Here is a 23,836-nt window from a genome sequence, read left to right as displayed (position 1 = left end):
GCAAATTTATTTTGAAAGTGTTCCCTCTTTAAAATTTTCTGCACAAAGAAGCATGAACTTTGTCAAAAATTCAACTAATGTTCTGGAATTCCAAAGAAAAAACGTAAACATTTATTTAAACTCCCTAAACCTGAAAGTTTTGGGAAACGCAATTACTTTTGAATACCATGAACAAATCTTGAAAACTGCCACATTTTTGAAAATCATAAAGAGTTTTTTGAACGGGGACATTTTTTTGTTCCAGAACAAAATTAAAAAAGGCGGAAAGAAACTCACTAGAAAAGGCAAAACATTTTCAGATTTTAAATTTGCAAACTATTTTCGAAACATGAACATTATTTGAAAATCCTCAAAAATGGAAACATGAACATTTTAAAAATATTATTAACACTGTTATAAATATATATTTTTAAAAGATGTGATTATTTTCAACGGAAATTTTTTGACCATTTTTTAAATTTGTGAACAATTCTTTAAATTTGTGACCATTTTTTAAATTTGTGACCATTTTTAGGGCATGTTTGGGACTGCTCCACTTTATCAAAATCAACTTTATTTTATCAAATTTACTTTGGAGCAGTTGCATATAAAAGCTATAACACTATCAAGAGAATGTTTGGCTTCCATCTAGCTCCGACTTCAAAAATATAAAATTTGATGGAAATAATCTAATTGATTGTTTGAAAGGGGAGAAACGAAGGGGTATCCACTTACTCGTGGCGGTGGTGGGTAATTTCCCCCAACTCCAGCTTTTAGAATTTTTTGGAGCACCTATGAAAACCTTCATAAATACTTTGAATTTGTACCTTAGATTCCAGTGTTTTTTTTTGCAGAGCCGCATATCATAGAGCTACCCCGTTTGTTTGTGTTTTCTGGAGCGGGGCTGAATTTTAAGGAGCAGAGCAGTGCCAAACAGGCTCTTAAAAACAATTGTAAACGATTTATAAACATGAACATATTTTTGGCATTCCAAATATTTTTCTAACAATTGTGAAATTTAGAAACAAAAGATTCCAAACAATTTTGAAAAACACGAACAAATTTTAAGGTCCTAAAAATTGTATTTAAGACCAATATATTAAAACACGATCATTTTTCGGTATTAATCATTCTAAATAAAGAAGAACATTTTTCAGAACTATAAACATTTTTCAAAAATAGTGAACATTTTTTGGAAAGTATGAACAATTTTCGAAAAATGAACATTTTTTGCAAACATACACATTTTTTGCAACTGCCGAACAAATTTGAAAGCATGAAAGAAATTTTGTAAGCCGAGCATTTTTTAACATTTGTGAATAATTTTTGGAACACAGAAACACATAAAAGAAAAGAGGAATAGACAAAAAGAAAAAAAAATAAAAAAAAAATGAAACAAGAACATGAAAACCGAATGAATAAAAAAGGAAACAGGAAAAACAGAATGGGAATAATTTTTGGAAGCTTGAACATTTTGTGAAACTCTCAAACAAATTTAAATACCTGAACACTTTTTGAAAATATAAACATTTTTTAAAACTCATGCATAAAATTTGAAACAAACATTTTTGGAACATTGTGAGATTTTTTGAAAACACACGAACATTTTTTTGAAAACAAGCGAAAATGAAAAAATGAAAAATGAGAACAAAAAAGGAAAGTAAAAATAAATCGTGAAAAGGATAAAAAAGAATTAAAAACAGAAAAATATTTGAATTTTTTGAATAATCTTGAAAATGAAGGAACAAAAATAAAGAAAAGAACGAAAAAAATAAAAGAAAAACACAAAGAACAGAAAAGGACACAAAAGAAAACCCAGTTGATCATGTTTAATTTTTGAATAATCCTGCAGAGGGAGATGGGCCGGACCAGTTGATCGCCTCCCGTTGTGATCTGTCGATTATTTAACGTGAAGAACGTCAAATAGGGTTTCCCCTCTTCCATATGCCCATTTCAACTTCCCGAAAAAAAATACATTTCGACAGTGGATATCTTTTGGCCATGTCGCGTGGAACCTGACGTGAAAATTTTGGTGCGTGGCAGAACCATTGATTCTTGATAATGATTCATCCTACATGGCCCTCCGCTCCGCCAGCAACGCCTCACCTTCCGGCAATCAAATCGGGAGGCAAAAATCAGCTTGGCCGTGGAGGTGGTACCGTCCGGGGTTAGTGTCCATGACGCGGTGGAGCACAGGAGTAGGATGACGACCGACCGTCCTGCCATCACCGACCTTGGCGCACGGAGGCCACTTCATGTCCGCTCGAAGCCTTGACGACGGAGCGGAGAAGAACCATGATGATACTACCTCATCTCCCGACGCTCGACCATGAAACCGACCTCAATCACCTCTGTATCCATGCCGACCTAGAGGTGGCATGGATGCAGACCGTCTCGTGACCGATCTCGATCTAGGACCTTAGGGTAGGGAGAGAAGGTGAGGGAAAGGGGAGGGGAGGGTGTGGGAATGGGGCAGCGGTGGCCGAAAAGAGTGACATCGGGGGTGAGAGGGGGGAGTCTACAGTGAGGAAGATGGTAGTTGCGACGACAACTGAATCGACCTTAGGGTAGGAAGAGAAGGGGAGGGGAAGGGAAGGGGGGGTGAGGATGGGGCGGTTGTGGCCGAAGAGACGGGCATCGGGGGTGGGAAGGGGAGGAGGTCGACGGTGAGGATATGGTGGTTGTGACGTTGACTTAATCGGGGGGTGGGAGAGGAGGTGAGGAGCGGTGGAGGGAAGAGGCGGGGCCTGAGGGGCGGGGCGGGCGGCACGAGGACATGAGATAAAGCCGTATGGATTAGCGGCGTTTTGTTACCAGCTTTTCGTTAATACATTGTATACCATTAGATAAGTAATCAGGCAGTTAATACGTTTAGTTGGATCTGCCGTCTTTTCCTTTTTAGGCGTAGTAGATGAACTGATTGGCCGACGTAGTGGCTAGTCACGCTAACTATGTTCGTGGCGACCAGCCTTTTTCCTTTTATTTTTCTTTAAACACTACGCAAAAATGGGCCAGCCCACCAACTACTTTGAGCAGGAAACTTGGACGGGATACTTAGTCTAAGGATTCGCTTAATACGATAAATAGTTGTGATGGTTTGAGTTTGTCGCTTGCACTTTTGGGGGTATTTAACGAAAAAAGATAAAATAGGTAAATGGGTCGGCCCACGGAACATAGATGGAAGGGGGTGTGACTTTTGGTAGGCGTTCTTCCATAGGGGACCTCCTATCTGCCGCATTCCATGGCACATTGTCATAGGTTCGCACAGGGCGACTCAGTTGGGCCGGCCCATTTGCAGTGATTCGGGTTGGCACAGTATTAGCAACGTAAAAAACACAAAAAAGAGGGGTTGGCGCTGGGATTCGAACGACCTCGAGGTGTTATGTAGTGTGCAAGCTAGTAGCCAATGAGACAAACAAGTTCTCATGTCATATTGGCGAGACGTATAAAAAGGCAACTAAAGCGGCAAAAATTTAAACATCACATTAAAAATATTCCCACAAAGACAAGTCTGTGTGAGCGCTTGAACCGAGAATCTCTCCTCACGAACGTCGCTAGCCACAATCATTACTAACAATTTTTTAAATTCCCTAAACAATTTTTGAATTCACGAACACATTTTGACAACATGATTTTATTGTGAACAATTTGGAAAGTGAAATTCCTAAACATTTTTTAAATCTGAAAAAAATATTGCAAGGCAAACATTTTTTGAAATTCCCTAAACATTATTTTAATTAACATTTTGAAAAAATATTTTAACTTTCATGAACAATTTGGAAAGTGAAATTCCCAAAAACAAATCAAAATTTGTGAAAAAAAATTCGAAGGCGAATTTTTTAAATTACCTGAACATTCTTTTAATTCAGAAACCCATCTTGAAAACGTGAATTTTTTTTGCGAACAATTTGGAACGTGAAATTCCCAAACCTTTTTAAAATATGTGAAGAATAATTATAAAGCATTTTTTTATTCTCTGAACAATTTTTTAATTCACGAACACATTTTGAAAACATGATGTTTTTTTGTGAACAATTTGGAAAGTGCAAATGCCGAACTTTTTTAAATTATTGACAAAAAAAAATCAAAGGCAACTTTCTGATTGTTTTTGAAAACTTGAATTTTTTTAGTCAACGATTTGGATAGTAAAATTCACAAAGATTCTTTAAATTTGTGAACCAAAATTCAAAGAAGGACATTTTTTAAAATTCCATGGAGAATTTTTGAATTCACGAACAAATTTTGAAAACGTGATTTCTTTTGTGAACAATTTGGAAAGTGAAATTCCATAACATTTTTTCAAATTTGTGAACAAAAATTCCAAGGTGAATATTTTTGGAAATTTCCTGAACAATTTTTGAATTCATGAACACATTTTGAAAAGATGATTCTTTTAAACCATTTTTGAATTCATGAACATTTTCTGAAATTCCATGAAAAATTTTGTGGAGAAAAATTCAATGTAGAACATTTTTTGAAATTCCCAGAATTTATGTTGAATTTGCGAACATATCTTGAAAGCTGAAACATTTTTGAAAAAATGAAATAAAAAACACGAATATTTTTTAAATTTCTCAGCATTTGTTGAAAAAATAAAAAATAAATCGAAAACTGAAAGAAAATAGAAAAAAGTAAACAGGGAAAAAGAAAAGGGAAAAAAATTGAGGAAAGAAAAAAAGAAATAGAAATAAATTAAAATCAAATAAATAAGACGGTTCAGAAGCCTTCCCTTACCTTCTACAAGGTTCATAAAGCCAGAAAACCCTACAAAAACCTCCTAGAACCTTCCCAAAACCATCAGGTACTGTAGCATGTTCTGTACTAATAACTGGGCCGGCCCATGTAATTTTGTGCGAACCTATGACAATCGGGAGCACTAGTTAGCCAGCGCTCCTTCAAAAGCCTCGTAGCGAGCACTCTCACACGTCGTCATTTGGCTTGTTTTATGAAAGGCACGTTCATGCTTCTCGGAAAGGGAAAAAACGTTTTTTTTATAAGAAGCATAGTTTTATTTCAACGAGAGACACGGTTTAACCTTCGTGCCCGTGCCTCTCGGAAAGGAAAAGAACACGAAAAAACGCATTTTCTAGGAGTGATCTTTAAAAGGTAACACGCATGCAGTGCGTCATTTCTCACAATCTAAAAAGGTATAAGTGATCTTTACAAGGTGTACTCCCAATTAGAGATTTCGACGACAATGTGCCGCAGAATACATCAGATCGGATTTCCTCTTCCGTGGGACCTCCTATGTGACGCGCTGCGTCTAACGGGCGCGCGCCGTAAGGGGGGGTCGCCCGACTGGGCTGGCCCAACTTTTTTGTCTATAAAACAAACTCTGGTAATTTCCTTCTTATTTCTTTTCATTTTTAGTTTTGTTTCTTTAATTTTTCCCTTATAAAATGTTTGCATTTTCTAAAGTCTATTCGTTTTCAGAGAAATTGGTGCGGTTTTCAAATTATGTTCATAAATTCCATAAAAACAGAATTTCAAAATTTGTTCACTTTGTTTCAGAAAATGTTCGGCAATTAAAAAATATCACTAATTTGTTTTTTAAAAATGTTTGCATTTTAGAAAAAGTTCTTTTCTAAAGATCATTTGTTCACAAATTTTCTAAATATTCGTGTTTTTAAAGTTTTTTTGGAAGTCTCAAAATATGTTTGCCTTTCTAACTTTTTTTTCGAATTTCATCAAAAGTTCCCATTTGTACACAAATTGAAAACTCGTTTATAAATTCAAATTTTTTGCTGTTTGCAAAAATGTTCCTGTTAAAAGAAAATGTTTCTGTTTTTTCAAAATTTGTACAAAAATTGAAAACTCATTCACAAATTCCAAAACTTGTTCATATTTTGTTCACCAACACTAAAAATGTTCATAATTGGAAAAATTTGGAAAAATTTAAAATTGTTCCTACTTAAATAATGCTGAAAAATGTTAACAAATTAGAGAAATCATATCACCATTTTTTTAAGTGTTGCCACTTTCAAATTTTCTGCATAAAGAAGCATGAACATTTGTCAAAAATTCAACTAGTGTTCTAAAATTCCAAAAAAATAAACATTTATTTATATTCCCTAAACCTGAAAGTTTTCAGAAACGCAATTACTTTTCAATACCATGAATAAAATTTAAAAAAATGCCACATTTTCGAAAATCATGAACACTTTTTTGAACGGGGACATTTTTGTATTTCGAGAACAGACATTTGAAAAGGTGGAAAAAACTCCCTAAAAATGAAAATATTTTCAGTTTCTAAATTTGCAACATATTTTTGAAACGTGAAAATTATTGGCAAATCCTGAAAAATGGAAACATGAACATTTTTAAAATATTATGAACACTTTTTTTGAAAACTGTTTTTTTAAGGTGTGATAATTTTGAGCGGAAACATTCTGAGTATTTTTAAAATTTATGGACAATTTTTTATACTAGAACATTTTTTGAAACCCTAGTAAAAAATAAACATGATCTTTTTTAAAAATGTGAACGATTTTGGAAACAAGAATTTTGAAATTATGAATATTTTTTGAGCTGTTGTGAAATTTAGAACCGAAAAGTTTCAAACAATTTTGAAAACACGATTTGTTTTTAAATCCTGAAGATTTTGCGTATTAAGAACAGTATTTCAAAACACATTCATTTTTTTAATTATTGAACATTCTGAAGAAACACGAATATTATTTGAAAAGTTGTGAACAGTTTTTGAAAAAATGAACATTTTTTCCAACTGCCGAATGAATTTGAAAACATGAACGGTTTTTTGTAACGCGGATTTTTTTTAACATTTGCGAATAAGGTTTGAAACACACAAACATATAAAATAACAATAGGAAAAGAAAAAAAAGAAAACGAAAATAGAAAAATTAAAGAAGAACATTTAAACGGACAGAAAAAAATGGAAATAATAAGCTAAAAAAAGAAACGGAAACGGAAAAAACAGAATGGGAACAGTTTTTGGAAACATGAACTTTATGACACTCCCATACAAATTTATATACCTGAAAAGTTTTTTAAAATATGAACATTTTGTTAAAATCATGCATAAACTTTGAAACACAAATGTTTTTAGAAATTTGTGAGAATTTTTGAGAACTCACAAACATTCCTTTGAAAACAAGTGAAAACAAAAAATGAAAATGAAAAATGAAAACAAAAAAAGGAAAGAATAAAGAAAAAGAAGTCAAAAAAGAATAAAAAACAGAACAACATTTGAATTTTTTGAGAAATCTTGTAAAGGTAAAGAAAGAAAAATAGACAAAAGAAAACGAAAAAATATAAAAGAAAAAAAATAAAGAACATAAAAAGACACGGCAAAAGACCTAGCTGATCGTGTTTAATTTTTAAATAAGCCTGCAGAGGGAGATGGGCAGGCCCAGTTGATCGCCTGCCTGTGTGGTCGGCCGATTATTTGACGCAAAGAACGTTAAATAGGGTTTTCCCTCTTCCGTATGCCCATTTTGACTTCCCGCGAAAAAACAGAAAAACATTTCAACAATGGATATCTTTTGGCCATGTGGCGTGGAACCTGGCCTGAAAATTGTGATGCCTGACAGTTGATTTGTAAGAGCATGTATAATGCATAGCCTTAAGGTGATGCCCCCTATGCCATGTAAGATCAAATGTCAGAAAAAATAGGTTCGGATAAAGAAGCAGAATCCTTTGCAGGAGGCAGGTGTTTGAAGAAAAGCTGAAAGAATTAAAATGGAAAATAAAGATGCATGTGTATTACAATCTTTATTTTTTACTTTTTAACGAGACATCCCGATGGTAATTTGCATTGGAGAGAAAAAGTCAATATAGACGCCTCAAATTACTTTTTATCATTAAGCATCTGTATCCATATGACACCATATAATGATTCACCCCACAAAGCAATAGCACCAAACGTGAAGTAAAACACGAACCACCTGGCACAACAAACAGACGCGCCACACCTACTCTGCGCCGTGGAAATTTTTTTAGAAAACACGCACACACAGTACAGTTGGGAGCTTGTTAGGATGTTCGAACACTTTACCACTAAACTACTCATCACGCATATTTCCCTGCTTAACAGCTTATACTCGCACTTCGAACAACACCGACCCCGCCCTTAAAAGGCCATCTAACCCCTGTAATTAACCTCCACAAAGGACGTGCAGAAGCACAAAAAAAGTATATTTTTACCATGGGCATGGCCACTGCAGCTGCCGCAACGACGGCCGCTCCGGACAAGCTCCGGCAGCCGTGCAGGCCGAGGCCGGCGGCGCCGATCTCCTCCTCCAAGAACCGCGTGCCCAAGGCGCCGGTGGTGATCGCGCACGAGTGCCCCAGTGCGATGCGCGCCCACGTCCTGGAGGTGCCCGCCGGGCGCGACGTCCTGTCGTCCGTCGCGGCGTTCGCGCGGCGCGGGCGCTGCGGCGCGCTGGTGCTGGGCGCGGCCGGGCACGTCGCGGACGTCGTGCTCAGGGAGCCGGCGCTGGTGCTCCGTGGCACGACGGAGATCCTGAGCCTGGCAGGGTGCTTCTTCCCGTCTCCCGCGGCGTCAGCGGCGGGCGTCGCTGTGTTCCTGGCAGGGCCGCGAGGCAGCGTGCTGGGCGGCGCCGTCGCGGAGGGAGGGCTCGTCGCCGCCGGTCCGGTGGTGGTGATGGTGGCCACGTTTGTCGCGGCTGCGATCGACCGGTTGCCGCTGGTGAAGGGGGACGAATCCTCCAAGGCGGACGGGAGCGACGTGCACGGCGTGGCCGAACAATGGCGGTGCGGTGGCAAGCCGGTGCAGCAACAGTGCGGGTGGGCGCCGCTGTGCCGGAAGCTGGGCGCCAAGAGCTGAACCGTATGCACCGAGTGGAGAATATAGATTGGGCCGTGATATTGTTCCTTGGCAAGCAGGCCGAAGTGGGAGTTTTGGTCCAAACTTTGAAAAAAGATATCCATGTCCTGCTTTTATCTTGTTTGTCTGTAAGACAACATAAAATTTTTCATGGAGATACACTATCAAATACTCCCTCTGTTCACAGATATGAGATGTTTTGGATACTTTAATATAAAATACATACAGACTAAAATGAATGAACGAACACATCAAAATGTACTCCCTCCGTTTCTAAATAAGTTTTTTAGAAATTCCACTACGGAATACATACAAATATATATAAACATACTTTAGAGTGTAGATTTACTCATTTTGCTCTGTATATAGTCCGTGGTGGAATCTCTATAAAGATCTATATTGAACGGAGGGAGTACAATGTAAGACCTTTTCGTAACACTTATATTATGGGACGGAAGGCGTATCTATGTAGTAGACATCCGATTGAGAAAAAAAAAGTATATTTGTGAATGGAGGGAGTAACATATAATGTGCAATCGTGCATTGTAGCTGCAAAACATCCTAGAGCATTTTGATATCTAGTTCATGAATATCCCCACCATAACCATTATCTTCATCCAAATGTTTATTCATTTATATAAAATCCATCTACAGAGAAAGGACAATATGCAATGTGATTCTAATGCTCTCCTACTTCTGCGAGGAATTTCAACGCATCAGTTACCGTAACCAACAAGTTCCCTTCTAACTTGTTTTCAGTACCTTTTCTTCCATTCACACCTAAAAATTTCTCGATCAGCAAAAGTCCAGCTTTCACCAAACAGCTCTAAAAGCAAACGTTTTGGCTCTCCAACTATCAAACTAACACATGCTCAAGTTTCGCCGCAACAAGTTCAGTACCATAACTCAAAACGTTGCACAGAAAAATAATAAATATACATATATACACCTGCACAATCTACACACACGCTAGCAGCCAAATCCCAAGGGCTTATTATTGAGTTTACTGATCATGTCAGTTTTGGAACAAACAGCGAAGAGAATGTCATGCAGATAATACAACTCCCATGTCAGGACTCCTACAATGGCACCACCAGCAGGCATACACCCTACTAGAGCTAATAAAACGACCCAGGGCTCATCCCCTCCTGCGCTTGCCAGGCACCTCCATCTGCTGGAAGATGAACCTCAGCACCTCTTTCATTGTCGCCTTACGATTTTTCCTGAAATTCCACAGCTCTGACACCACATACCTTCCGCTCGCATTGTACTCGTTTACTTCGCTCAGAGCGGTCTTCACTGCATTGCACACATCGTCACCGTATTCGATCCACAATTGCTTCAGTCTTGGGTCCTCATCATTTACAACTTCCTGCATTACCCAGTGATTGTTATGAAGAAACAGTAGCCTCTAACAATACTAAGGAGTTGAATGTAGATCAACTCAGTAGATACCTTGTCAGTTCCGTCTTCAGCCTTAACAAACTTATAAGGCTGCCAGGTTGGCTTCTTTATTTCCTCCTGCCAACTCGAGACCAGCTCTGCTGCGCTCGTCTCGTAATCATTATTTCCATATTTTCGCCTGCATGCATTCTGAAAAGGCCTCTCATCAAGTTCGCCCATCCTTTTGATACCAATAGCTGTCCGCCCGCTGAGCATGTCCTCCAAACCCTACACATGGTAACACTAACTATTTAACGGAAGAAAGCCTATTCATCAACTAAGTCAAAATATATTCAGTGCAAGGAAATCTCTGAATACCGCAGAGAGGGAGGAGCAGTACCGCTATCAGTTCTTTCCGGGCCTCCTGTAACTCGTCATTACTTTCACGCTCTTTCTTCACCAGCTCTCCACTCAGCTCTTCCAGGCGTTTCCTTTCATGCTCCAGCTTTTCACTAAGCTTCTCCATCTTGTCATGAATATCCCCATCATCATCTCCCTCCAAATGTTTCATCACTTGGAGTGTGCCATTCAATCGCGTCACTTCGAGCTCAAGTTCCCGTTTCTCATGCAGCTCTTTTTCCAGCTCAAGCATTCTTGCGAGGGCATCCTCCTTTTCCCTCTGTTATTCCCACGATTAGTTCTCATCTCCACGGTCGAGTATCCATCTACGAGAAAACATAAGTAAAGAAGGGTAGCAAACCTTCTGGTCCTCGACTAGCTTCAAAATATCTAAATCATTCCTCTGCTGCTCTATACTTGCCAGCTCAAGTTCACTTTTATCGTCTTTTGCCTGTATATTTTGAAGACAGGAATATATTTTAAATTACAGTATGCACTTGTGCAATCATATCATACGATCCACGTTTAGGAAGTGTTCAATACCTTGAAAATAGCAACTGTAGCTTTATGCGAAACTAGAAAATTATTCAGCGTCACACTTATGCTATAGAAAGAAGTGAGCCACTATTGCCCATACACTAAAGGCTAAACAATAGCATATAATTTAGACAAACTAGTAACAGATACCATGTCAAAATGAAATTATTGTCATGTTGTATATCCCTCTAAACGGCAAATTTAACATAAAATGTAAAAAACAGCAGGTAACAATCTTGGTTTTATTTTGACATTAGCCACTCAAAAACATAAACAGCAGTTGATATCCTGAAAATTCATAGTAGTGCATCATTTTGAAGTTAGACACTAAAAATAGTACAAAAAACAGTCGACGTCCCGAATATTCATAATGTTTATCGTAGGCATGATAGGAGACACTATATTCACACAGCTTAGTCTCACGTAGAGAGTTCTTTGTTTACCTTTTGTTTCTCATCAGAAAGTTCTGCAAGTTTTTTCCTGTCGTTGGCATTCTCAGCTGACAATTTCTCCAGCTTCTTAGCACGCAAAGTCATTTCTCTCTTGCTATTTTCTATTTCAAGCTTCAAATTTTCATTGTCCTGGAAAATCCTCAGAGCATTGTCACGAGCCTTGCGATGCAGCTTGCGCATTTCTGAAGGGGAAAACGCAAAACTCATTACAATGCTGCATATTGGTGTGTGGTAGAGCAACACTACTTTAATTATTTTGCAACAGCAAAAAAAACTATGCATTGGAAAATGAAACCAACATTACCTCATAGTATACAATGTTAAAGAAGAAAAGAGACAAATGAAGAAATTACATGCATAATGAAAGGCCAACAAAAGTCCTGGTTCTGCACTCCTGCTACTTGTCTAATCAACAAAGACCATTATTTCTCCAAATACTGCATTCATAAATAGATAGAAATCCACAAGAGTTGATCCTTCAGGTCTCTTAACATTTAGTTGGAAATGAATATTTTTTAGCAAATAGTTTAAGACAGAAATACAAGGTACCAACCGGTTTCATTAAGTTTCAGTAACATTGGTAGCCATGTGACACATGGGTAAATGATCTTCTGCACCATCAGGCAGAGGCACACGGGCAGAAACCACGTACAGAAAGATACACCTACAGAAAATGAAGCAGCACAGTGTACCTTCATTATATGCCTCATGCAACCTCCTATTATCTTGCTCAAGCCTTGCAATGGAGAATTCTGTTGCATTCTTCTTTGTCTCCAGATCCTGCAAGTATTGGTTCTTTGTCTCGAGCTGAGTTGCCAGTGATGCCACAATCTTCCCCATTGGCTCCCTCTGAGTCTTGGTAATCTCATCTATGGTCTTAATGTCGGTATGCTTCCTCAAGTATCTTCCCACCAGACCCCCAGCAGTGTAGTCCACCTCTCGGGCAACCCAACCATAAACCTTGACCTCACCAATCACGTTCTCCTCTCCGTCGACAGCACCACCACAACTGCTCCTTGCTTCCCATTCATTCTTCCCAAGCTTATTCACACTGAATTGGTTTTCAAGTGCGAGAGCGTCACTAAATCCACCCCAGCCAGGACTAAACCGCACAATTGCAAAGCACTCCGACATTTCTGTATCATCGAAAACTAAAGGCACAATGTCTTCTGGGCTAAACATGGCCACTCTATCTGCAAAGTTTTCAGCATTGAACCCTGCACCGGCTGCAAGAATTCCACACCATGGCCAAGCAAACTTCTCTTCGCCACCCTGTGGTGGTCCCTCAGCCACTGCCACAGGAGTGGATCCACTGGTGTGGCCATTGGAAATGGCCTTTCCTTTGTCAGTGGCATCTGCATTAGCAGTGGGAGTGACAGTGGCACCCGGAATCCCAACGATAGTGGAGAGCTCCTGCGCAAAGGATGGGTCGGCGCGGACAAAGCGGGCAAAAGCACGGTGGAAGGCACGCTCCCGTCCGTGGCGGCGGTGCTTGCTGGAGACGCCGATGCCGTCGGCGTGCTGGAGGAGGTCCTTGAGCTTGTAGTCCTGCTTCTTCTTGCCGGGGCAGAAGGGGCAGCGGAAGGTACCGTCCGGGTTGCGCACCCGGTGGTTGCCGGACTTGAGAAGGCCGTAGGACTTCTCCTCGTAGTCGCTCTCGGCCTCCGAGTCGTCCTCGCCGTCCGACTCCTCTTCCGCGGATGCGGCGACTGGGCCGGTCACGCCGGCGGCTTCTGCGGCGGCCTCGGCCTCGGCCTCCTCGTAGGGGTCTATGTAGTCGTCCATGTCGAGATCCATTGTCGGATCAGAGATTCAGCTGCAAAGTAGCAGGATTGGAGGCGGGGAATCAATAAGATTGGGGGTGAAATCACCGAAAGAGGAACGAAAAGACTCACTTTTCCTGCCCACAACCCGGACCAGAAATGGATCAAATGGGACGCCGAGAGCCTCGGAGTGGATCAATCGCGTCGGACAAGGCTCCCTTGGCCGGATTTGCGGTGGCAAGGAGCGGAATCGCCGAGAGGGGCAAGGGATTTAAGAACAGGCCAACTGCATTTGCAGGGTTTTTGGCCTTTTGGTGGCGCACCTGACCGGAGGCGAATGCCGGTAGGGACGGGGAGGAAGAGCGAGGTGCGTGTCCCCACCTGTCAGTCGCGTGACAGTACTTCGATTTCGTGCAGATTTTCTGCGCGCACGGCGCACGGGTGCCAATACGTATGATGCGGGGACAGGACTAGGGTTGATTTGACTGATCTGCACTGCCTCTTGAAACGATTTTATTTAGAAATGATTTAGCAAGGGTAACTACGACGAACAAAATGTATTGCCCCCATTTTTAGGATGCCTTTGCCCGTGCTGTTGCCACTTCTTTATTATATTCCTGAATTTCGCCGGCCCTTTTGTTTCATGCTGTTTTTGTAACTTTTTTTTTCCCTTTTGCAGTATCATACTCTTTAACTAGCAATTATCTTTCTCCTATATTTTGCTTGTCTTCTTCGTTCCAGTTTTCTTCCCACCTCCTTTATTTTTGCTTTTATCATTTCTCGAAAATTGAAAGAAAACCTAGCGACCTAACCCCACGAACAATAGCAACAATACTTACCATCTTCCATAACCTTGTGATGTCATCCGAGAGACACATGACTAGTGAGAGGAAGGAGATTACGGTTCTTGCCCGCCGCAATCCTACCCCCTCCCCCCCCCCCCCCCCGATCGACCTTCTTCGTCCCTCATCCCCTCGCCCGACGTATCCTCCTTGCACAGGTTCCAGTCCCGACCATTGTCACCATGCCATACCTATCACCGCCGCCTCCCACTCGTCTGTTGTTGCGTTGCGTTCACCATCCTCGTTGTTGATGCCCCCGATGTCCTGTGTGGACCCCTTCTACCTCCAAGTCAGGCAGGTGGGTAGGACATACGTTGTAGTGGGCCTGACTATCTTGACATGTTTGACAAGCCCAAGTTGATGGAGCGTGTGAGGATAAGAATGAATTGTTGATTGTCTCTCCCCTGCAAAGCTAGGATTCTTGTTCAGCTTTGGGTAGTGGTTGCTACCATTCATGACATTGACCCTAAGTTGGCCAAACTACAAGATAAGTATAGAAACATAAGAAGAAGGTGGAGCTATCTATGGTAGCATGAACGGGATTCGGAGAAGATATGGCATTCAAGGTAGTATGAGAGAGGACATGATCAGATGTTCACAATACAAGAGATGGTATGCTTTTATAGATAGTAGAACATCCGTCTTTTAGTTTTTAAGCAATATGGGTACTTACCAATGTCACACAGTTACAAATTCTAGAACCGGAAGCAATTGATGTTGAACCACATATGGTTGACGTTGAACCACCTAAGGAAATTGCAACATGTAAGGTAAATATACACTAGAGCATTGTCGGTGTAATCGGGACCCGGGTCTCCCAAGCACACCACATGGACCCGCCCAAACACCTTGCTAATCTCTCACAGTTGGTATGCTAAACTCACTACAACATCTAGGAGTATATCCTCCCGTGAGCCATACGACGTGATAACACACAAGTATATGGGGTCACAACAATCTTCAAGGATAGTATTTCACCAAAATTTATTGATTCGACACAAGGAGAGCCAAAGAATATTCATGAGTCTTAGCAATTGAGTTGTCAATTCAACCACACCTGACATTCCTTTCTACATCAAAGTGTTTAGTAGCACAGTAGCAATAGTAAGAAGAATAGTAATAGTAACAGTTATGATGTTTGTAATAGCAGTAGCAACAGTAGTAACTTAGCGAAGATCTCCTAGGCATTGGATCGGTGATGGATAAATATGTTGGATGACATTCATCATGTAATAGTTACAACCTAGAGCGACACAGAACTAGCTCCAATTTATCAATACAATGTAAGCATGTATTCTGTATATAGTCATACATGCTTATAGTAAGAATTTTCATGACATCTTTTGTCCTACCCTCTCATGGCAGCGAGGGCCAAAGGAAAACTAAGGGATATTAATGCCTCCTTTTAATAGATAACCGAAACAAAGCATTAATACATGGTGAATACATGAACTCCTTAGACTGCGGTCATCCCCGAAGATGATCCCAACTATTGTCAATTTGGGGTCTACGAATCATAACACATAATAGGTGCGTACAAATTGCAAGATAAGATCCAGAAACACTCTCATATTTGTGACAACATAATATGTTCAGATCTGTAATCGTGACACTTGGGCCCTAGTGACAAGCATTAAGCATAGCAAAGTCATAGCAACATCAATCTTAGAACATAGTGGATACTAGGGATCAAGCCCTGTCAAATTAACTCGATTACATGAAAAATCTCATCCAACCCCATCACCGTCTAGCAAGCCTACGAAGGAATTACTCATTCCCGGTGGTGAGCATCATGAAATTATTGATGGAGAAGGGTTCGTGATGACGACGATGATGAATCCCCCTCTCCAAAGCTCCAAATGGACTCTAGGTCGGGCCTTCCAAGGAAGAACAGGAGGTGACGGCGGCTCCGTCTCATAAAACGCAATGAAAGTTTCTCCTTGATTTTTTTCTCTCCGCCAAATGGTACTTATGGAGTTGAGATTAGGCCAGTCGGAGGTTTGTGGGACCCACGAGCTCATAGGGCATGCCCTAGGGGGGCGCCCATAGGCTCGTGGCTCCTGGGTGGACCCCCTTCGATGGATATTTTCATCACTATTTTTTGTTAATTCCAAAAATAATCTCCATCAATTTTCAGCTCAATCCGAGAACTTTTATTTCTACACAAAAATAACACCATGCTAGTTCTGCTGAAAACAACAGCAGTCCGGCTTAGTTTCATTTAAATCATGCAAATTAGAGTCCAAAACAAGAGCAAAAGTCTTTGGAAAAGTATATACGTTTGGGCAGAACTCCCCAAGCTTAACTCATTGATTGTCCTCAAGCAATTCAGTTGATAAACTAGAAGTGATAAAGAAAACTTTTACAAACTCGTTTGTTGTCGTTGTTGTATATATGATTAACTAGTGTTCAATTTTCCAGAAAATATTATAAACTAACCATGTCAATGATAACACGTAGGTCTCATATTTACTTATGACAATAACATAACCAACTAGTGAGAAATAATAAAATATCCCAGATGACAACTATTTGTCAAAACAATCGTGATATAATATGATAACATGGTATCTTGCTCGCCCTTTCTGAGACCGCAAAACATAAAGGCACAACATCTTTGAGGTTCAAGGAGTGACTAAACATTGTAATTCAGGGTAGAAGAGAGATAGTCATGCTCACATCCAACATTAACTAGACTCAATGCATAAAAATGACAATAGCAGTGTCATAACTGGTGCTTTGATGAAAAGATGATGACTCAACAATGAAAATAAATAGCGTCAAAGTAAATAGATAGACCCTTCGCAGAGGGAAGTATGGATTTGCAGCGGTGCAAGAGCTCTTGATCACCTCCATAAACGAGAAACATCTCCTTAGTACTCTTCAGGTACTTAAGGATATTTTTGACCGTTGTCCAGTGTTTCACTCCTGGATCACTTTGAAACCTTCCAGCCATACTTATGGAAAGGCTGACTATCTGGTCTTGTGCACAACATCGCATACATAATAGAGCCTATGGCTGAAGCATAGGGGATGACACTCATCTTCTCTCTATCACCTGTAGTCGTTGGGCATTGACTCTTACCCAACTTCACACCTTGTAGGACAGGCAAGAACCCCTTCTTGGACTGATCCATTTTGAACTTCTTAAAAACCATATCAAGGTATGTGCTTTTTGAAAGTCCTATTAAGCATCTCGACCTATCTCTATAGATCTTGATGCCTAATATGTAAGAAACTTATCTGAGGTCTTTCATTGAAAACTCTTGTTCAAATGTATATCCACGCTTTCCAAAAGTTTTGTATTGTTTCCAATCAGCAATATGCCATCCACATATAATACGAGAAATGCTATAGAGATCCCACTCACTTTCTTGTAAATACAAGCTTCTCCATAAACTTGTATGAACCCAAAGGCTTTGAACGTCTCATCAAAGCAAAGATTCCAACTCTGAGATGCTTGCACCAGTCCATAAATGGATCGCTGGATGTTGCATACTTTTTCAATATTTTTAGGATTGACAAAACCTTCTGGTTGCATCATATACAACTCTTCCTTAAGGAAACCATTAAGGAACACTTTCTTTACATCCATCTCCCATATTTCATAATTGAAAAATGCAGCTATTGCTAACATAATCCCGACGGACTTAAGCATGGGTATGGGTGAGAAAGTCTCATTGTAGTAAACTAGCTTAACTTGTGAAAACCCTTTTGCAACAAGTTGTGCTTTATAGACGGTGACATTACTGTCCGCATCCATCTTTTTCTTAAAGATCCATTTGTTCTGGATGGCCTTACGATCATGAGGTAAGTCCTCCAACGTCCATACTTTGTTTACATACATGGATCCTATCTCGGATTTCATGGCCTCTAGCCATTTGTCGGAATCCGGGCCCACCATCACTTCTCCATAGCTCATAGGGTCACTATTGTCCAACAACATAACCTCCAAGACAGGATTACCGTACCACTCAGGGGTAGTACATGTCCTTGTCGACCTACGAGGTTCGATAGTAACTTGATCTGAAGCTTCATGATCATTAATCATTATCTTCCTCTTCAATTGATGTAGGCGTCGCAGAAACATCTTTGTGTGTTGTTCTACTCTCTAATTGAAGTGACGATTCAGTAACCTCATCAAGCTCTAGGTTTCTCCCACTCAATTCTTTTGAGAGAAACTCCTTCTCTAGACATGATCCATTCTTGGCAACAAAGACTTCGCCTTCGTATCTGAGATAGAAGGTGTACCCAATTGTTTCCTCGGGGTATCCTATGAAGACACACTTCTCCGCTTTGGGTTTGAGCTTATTAGGCTGAAGCCTTTTGACGTAAGTGTATCATCCCCAAACTTTAAGAAACAACAACTTAGGTTTCTTGCCAAACCATAATTCATATAGTGTCGTCTCAATGGATTTAGATGGTGCCCTATTTAGAGTGAATGCAACTGTCTCTAATGCATAACCCCAAAATGGTAGTGGCAAATCCATAAGAAACGGCATAGAATGCACCATATCTATAAGTTACGATTACGATGTTCAAACACACCATTATGTTGTGGTATTCCAGGTGGTGTGAGCTGTGAAACAATTCCACAATGTCTTAAGTGCATACCAAACTCATAACCCAGATATTCTCCACCACGATCACATCCTAGAAACTTTGTCTTTCTTGTTACGATGATTCTCAACTTCACTCTGAAATTGCTTGAACTTTTAAAATGTCTGAGACTTGTGTTTCATTAAATAAATATACCCATATCTACTCAAATCATGAGTGAAGGTAAGAAAATAACAATATCCACCGCACGCTTCAACACTCATTGGACCGCATACATCAGTATGTATGTTTTCCAGCAAGTCACTTGCCCGCTCCATTGTTCTGGAACACGGGGTTTTCATCATCTCGCCCATGAGGCATGGTCCGCATGTATCCAGCGATTCAAAATCGAGTGATTCCAAAATTCCATCAGCATGGAGCTTCCTCATGAATTTTACACCAATGTGACCTAAGAGGCATTGCCACAAGAAAGTGGTACTATCGTTATTAACTTTGCATCTTTTGGCATCAATGTTATGAACATGTGTATCACTACGGTCGAGATTCGACAAGAATAAACCATTATTATTGGGTGCATGACCATAGAAGATATTACTCATATAAATAGAACAACCATTATTCTCTGATTTAAATGAATAACCGTCTTACAATAAACGAGATGTAGATATAATGTTCATGCTCAACGCACGCACCAAATAAAAATTATTTAGGTTTACAACTAATCCTGATGGTAATCAAAGAGCGAGCATGCCGACGGCGATCACATCATACTTGGAACCATTTCCAACACGCATCGTCACCTCATCCTTCGCCAACCTTCATTTATTTTGTAGTTCCCGCATCAAGTTACAAATATGAGCAACCAAACCAGTATAAAATACCGAGACACTACTACAAGAGCTAGTTAGGTACACATCAATAACATGTATATCAAATATACCTTTGTTGATGTTGCCAGCCTTATTATCAACCACGTACCTGGTGCCATTCCGCTTTCAGTGGCCAGTCCCCTTGTAGTAGAAACACTCAGTCTCAGGCTTGGGTCCAGCCTTGGTTTTCTTCACGGGAGTGGCAACTGGCTTGCAGTTCTTCTTGAAGCTTCCCTTCTTTCCCTTGCCTTTCTTGAAACTAGTGGTTCTTCACCATCAACACTTGATGCTCCTTCTTGATTTCTACTTCCGCAACTTTCAACATCGCGAATAGCTTGGAGATTGACTTGTTCATCCCTTGCATATTGTAGTTCATCACGAAGCCCTTATAGCTAGGTGGCAGTGATTGGAGAACTTTGTCATCAACTGTCTCAGGTGGAAGCTTAACTTCGAACTAATTCAAGCGGTTGTAGTACCCAGACATTCTGAGTATATGCTCACTCATAGAACTATTCTCCTCCATCTTGCAGGAGAAGAACATATCGGAGTCTTTGTTGTGGAACGTCGCATGGGAAACAAAAAAATTCCTATGCTCACCAAGATCAATCTATGGAGATCAACATCTACGAGAGGGGGAGTGCATCTACATACCCTTGTAGATTGCTAAGCGAAAGCGTATATAACGCCGTTGATGTAGTCGAATGTCTTCACGATCCAAATCGCAATCCGTCCCGCGATCCCGTCACGACTGTCCCGACCTAGTGCCGAACGGACGGTGCTTCCAGTTGCTCAACAATTAGCAATTGTCTTGCAATGGCCCACCAGCGTGTGGGATCGCGGCAGTTTTCGAGGGTAGAGTATTCAACCCAAATTTGTTGGTTCGACACGATGGGAGTGAAAGGATATTCTCCAGTATTAGCAGTTGAGTCGTCGGTTCAACCACACCTGAAAGATTAGTATCTGCAAGCAGGATATAAGCATCAAAAGTAGTATGATAGCAACGGTGCGAGAAACGATCTGCTGACAAGGCAGACTATTCCTAACTGTTGTATCAATGGCGCCAGAAAAGTATTGTAGCAGGTAGTAGCAGTGTAACGAGTAACAGCAGTGGCAAGGAACATCAGTAGTGACAGAAGTAGCAAGTAGCAGCAGTAGCGAGTAACAACAGTAGCAAGTAACAGTAGTAGCAAGAGTAGTGGCAGCAGCAGCATGACAAAGCAAGTAACAATAGCAGCAAGTAGCATCAGCAACAGTAGTAACAGCAGCAGAGCAAAGCAAGTAACAGCAGCAGTGGGACAAACTCGTAGGCAATGGATCGGTGATTTGTTGGATGACATTCATCATGCAACAGTTATAACACGGAGAGATATGTGGCTAGCTCCCGTTCGTCAATGTGATGTAGGCATGCATTCCGTGTGTAGTCATATGTGCTTAGGGAAAAGAACTTGCATGACATCTATTGTCCATCCCTCCCGTGGCAGCGGGGTCCAAATGGATACTACGGGATATTAATGTTCTCCTTTTAATAAAGAACCGGACCAACGCATTAGCACTTGGTGAACACATGAACTCCTCAAACTATGGTCATCACCGGGAGTGGTTCCGGTTATTGTCACTCCGGGGTTGCCAGGTCATAACACATAGTAGGTAACTACAACTTGCAAGATCGGATCTAAAACACACATATATTGGTGACAACATAATAATTTCAGATCTGAAATCATGGCACTTGAGCCCTAGTGACAAGCATTAAGCATGGCAAAGTAGTAGCAACATCAATCTCAGAACATAGTGGATACTAGGGAGCAATCCCCGTCAAAACTAACTCGATTACATGATAGATCTCATCCTACTCATCACCGCCCAGCGAGCCTACGAATAGATTACTCACGAACGATGAAGAGATTCATGGAATTGGAGAGGGAAGAAGGTTGATGATGACGATGGCGACGATCTCCTTGATCTAGAGCCCAAAACGGACTCCAGATCTGCCCTCCAGGGCAAGAACGGGATGTGGCGGCGCCTCTGGATCGTGAAACGCGATGAAATCTTCTCTCTTGATTTTTTCGGGACGAAAGGGAATAAATAGCGCTGGAATTGGGGGCGGCAGAGCCACGTGGGCCCCACAAGCCTGGTGGCCGCGGCCAGGGGGGTCCGCGGCCATAGGGCTTGTGGCCCACCGGCCCCTCTCCTCCGGTGGATCTTTGCGCAGATATTTTTCATATTTTCCATAATATTCTCCTTAAATTTTCAGGACGTTCCGAGAACTTTCATTTCTGCACAAAAACAACACCATGGCAATTCTGCTGAAAACAACGTCAGTCCGGATTAGTTCCATTCAAATCATGCAAATTAGAGTCCAAAACAAGGGCAAAAGAGTTTGGAAAAGTAGATACGATGGAGACGTATCAACTCCCCCAAGCTTAAAACCTTGCTTGTCCTCAAGCAACTCAGTTGACAAACTGAAAGAGAAAGAAAAACTTTGACAAACTCTGTTTGATCTTGTTGTTGCAACTATGTCTAACTCATAACCAGAATTTCAGCAAGATCACAAGTTAACCACATAAGCAAGTGACACAAAGGGCTCACGGTAAACTAATATCAATGGCATAAATAGCTAGCGAGCAAATAATAATGAGTTTCAGATACCAACAATTCAATCAAAACAAGCATGAAGCAATATGAATAGATGGTATCTCGCTAGCTCTTTCTGAGACCGCAAAACATAAATGCAGAGCATTTTCAAAGATCAAGGGCTGACTAAACATTGTAATTCATAGCAAGGAAGATCCAGTCATAGTCATACTTAATATCAATCAAAAGCAAAGCATAAAAATGACAGAGGTGCTCTCTAATTCGTGCTTATATAAGAAGAGGATGACTCAATAGGAAAATAAATAGACAAGCCCTTTGCAGAGGGAAGCATTGATTTGCAGAGGTGCCAGAGCTCAAGCTTTGAAAACAGAGATAATAATTTTGGGTGACATGCTTTCATTGTCAACGCAATGACCAAGATTTCTCAATATCTTCCATGCTATTCATGCTATAGGCGGTTCCCAAACATAAAAGTAAAGTTTTAACTCCCCCACCACCAATCAATCACACTCCACGGCTAGCCGAATCCTTGGGTACCGTCCATAATAACATCAATCCGTGGGGAGTCTTGTTTTACAGTTATGTTTTCGATTTAAGCATGGAACTGGGCATTCCAATTACCGACCCCTTTCTCGTGAATGACAGTGAATAAACACATGTCGAGGATAACACGCCTAACATGGAAGATACCAATAGCCCCCTGTCACCACATGAGCGATTCGGGCATGCAAACAGATTATTTCTTGAAGGTTTAGAGACTGGCACATGCAAATTTACTTGGAACGGCAGGTAGATACCGCAAATAGGTAGGTATGGTGGACTCTCATGGAAAAACTTTTGGGTTTATGGAAGTGGATGCACAAGCAGTATTCCGCTTAGTACAAGTGAAGGCTAGCAAAAGACTGGGAAGCGACCAACTAGAGAGCGACAACAGTCATCAAGATGCAAAGAGTTTGACTAACATTGAGTGCAAGCATGAGCAGGATATAAATCACCATGAACACGAACATCATAGAGGCTATGTTGATTTTGTCATGCATGAACATGCGCCAAGTCAAGCCACTTGAATCATTCAAAGGAGAATACCATCCTATCATACTACATCATAGTCATCTCAAAATCTATGTTGGCATTCAAGACAAACCATTATAAGCTCCTAGCTAATTAAGCATGGCATCAGAAACTATGATCCCTAAGTTGTCATTGCAAACATGGTTCTCTCTCAACAAAGCTGAATCTGGGACGACAAGCTAGTCATATTTACAAAAACAAAATAGATAGAGTTCATACCAGCTTTTCCAGTCTCAGTCACTTCATCATATATCATCATTATTGCCTTTCACTTGCACGATCGAACGATGTGAACAATAATAAGAATGCTCTTGCATTGGACTAAGCTGAATCTGCAGGCAAACATAAAGGATAAGACAAAGTAATATGGCTCTTTAACAAATGAACAGGTATGCATGCGAGAGCCACTATACATTGTAACCATGGTCTTCTACCTCGACTCAAATAAAAAGAAAACTATTTACACGGGAAAGCTCCCAACAAGCAAAAGAAGAAAGGGAAATCTTTTTGGGTTTTCTCAAAAGGACACAAAATAAGAAAACAAGAAAACGAAAATAAACTAGCATGGATAATACAGTGG

At 40.6% G+C, this 23,836-nt stretch overlaps 2 protein-coding genes across 2 annotated transcripts; one reads left to right on the top strand and one right to left on the bottom strand.

The window, feature by feature from the left end:
• The first annotated feature begins 8,149 nt into the window (after positions 1-8,149).
• LOC123441590 (AT-hook motif nuclear-localized protein 16-like) lies at positions 8,150-8,785 on the top strand. Its single transcript, XM_045117955.1, has one exon. The coding sequence runs from the start codon at positions 8,150-8,152 to the stop codon at positions 8,783-8,785; it is 636 nt and encodes a 211-aa protein (XP_044973890.1).
• Positions 8,786-9,755: 970 nt separating this feature from the next.
• Positions 9,756-13,656, bottom strand: LOC123443351 (factor of DNA methylation 1-like). Its single transcript, XM_045119690.1, has 7 exons — positions 13,452-13,656; positions 12,249-13,372; positions 11,548-11,738; positions 10,929-11,018; positions 10,569-10,847; positions 10,241-10,456; positions 9,756-10,157 (listed from the first exon to the last, which is right to left on the bottom strand). Exons 2-7 carry the CDS (start codon positions 13,351-13,353, stop codon positions 9,924-9,926), a joined length of 2,115 nt encoding a protein of 704 aa, XP_044975625.1. The 5' UTR covers positions 13,354-13,372; positions 13,452-13,656; the 3' UTR covers positions 9,756-9,923.
• Positions 13,657-23,836: the final 10,180 nt, after the last annotated feature.

This window comes from Hordeum vulgare, chromosome 3H (genome assembly GCF_904849725.1).
Source record: "Hordeum vulgare subsp. vulgare chromosome 3H, MorexV3_pseudomolecules_assembly, whole genome shotgun sequence".
Lineage (NCBI taxonomy): Eukaryota > Viridiplantae > Streptophyta > Magnoliopsida > Poales > Poaceae > Hordeum > Hordeum vulgare.
The sequence above is the reverse complement of the archived record's forward strand: the minus strand, read 5'-3'. Positions and strand labels throughout refer to the sequence as shown.

What these genes read in the sequence shown, in the direction of transcription:
- LOC123441590 (XM_045117955.1), top strand. Translation starts at nt 8,150, where the DNA reads ATGGCCACTGCAGCTGCCGCAACGACGGCCGCTCCGGACAAGCTCCGG.
- LOC123443351 (XM_045119690.1), bottom strand. Translation starts at nt 13,353, where the DNA reads ATGGATCTCGACATGGACGACTACATAGACCCCTACGAGGAGGCCGAG. An exon ending in GCATGAGGCATATAATGAAG is followed by an intron (nt 11,739 to 12,248) that starts GTACACTGTGCT and finishes TTTCCCCTTCAG; the next exon opens with AAATGCGCAAGCTGCATCGC. An exon ending in CTGAAGACGGAACTGACAAG is followed by an intron (nt 10,158 to 10,240) that starts GTATCTACTGAG and finishes TGGGTAATGCAG; the next exon opens with GAAGTTGTAAATGATGAGGA.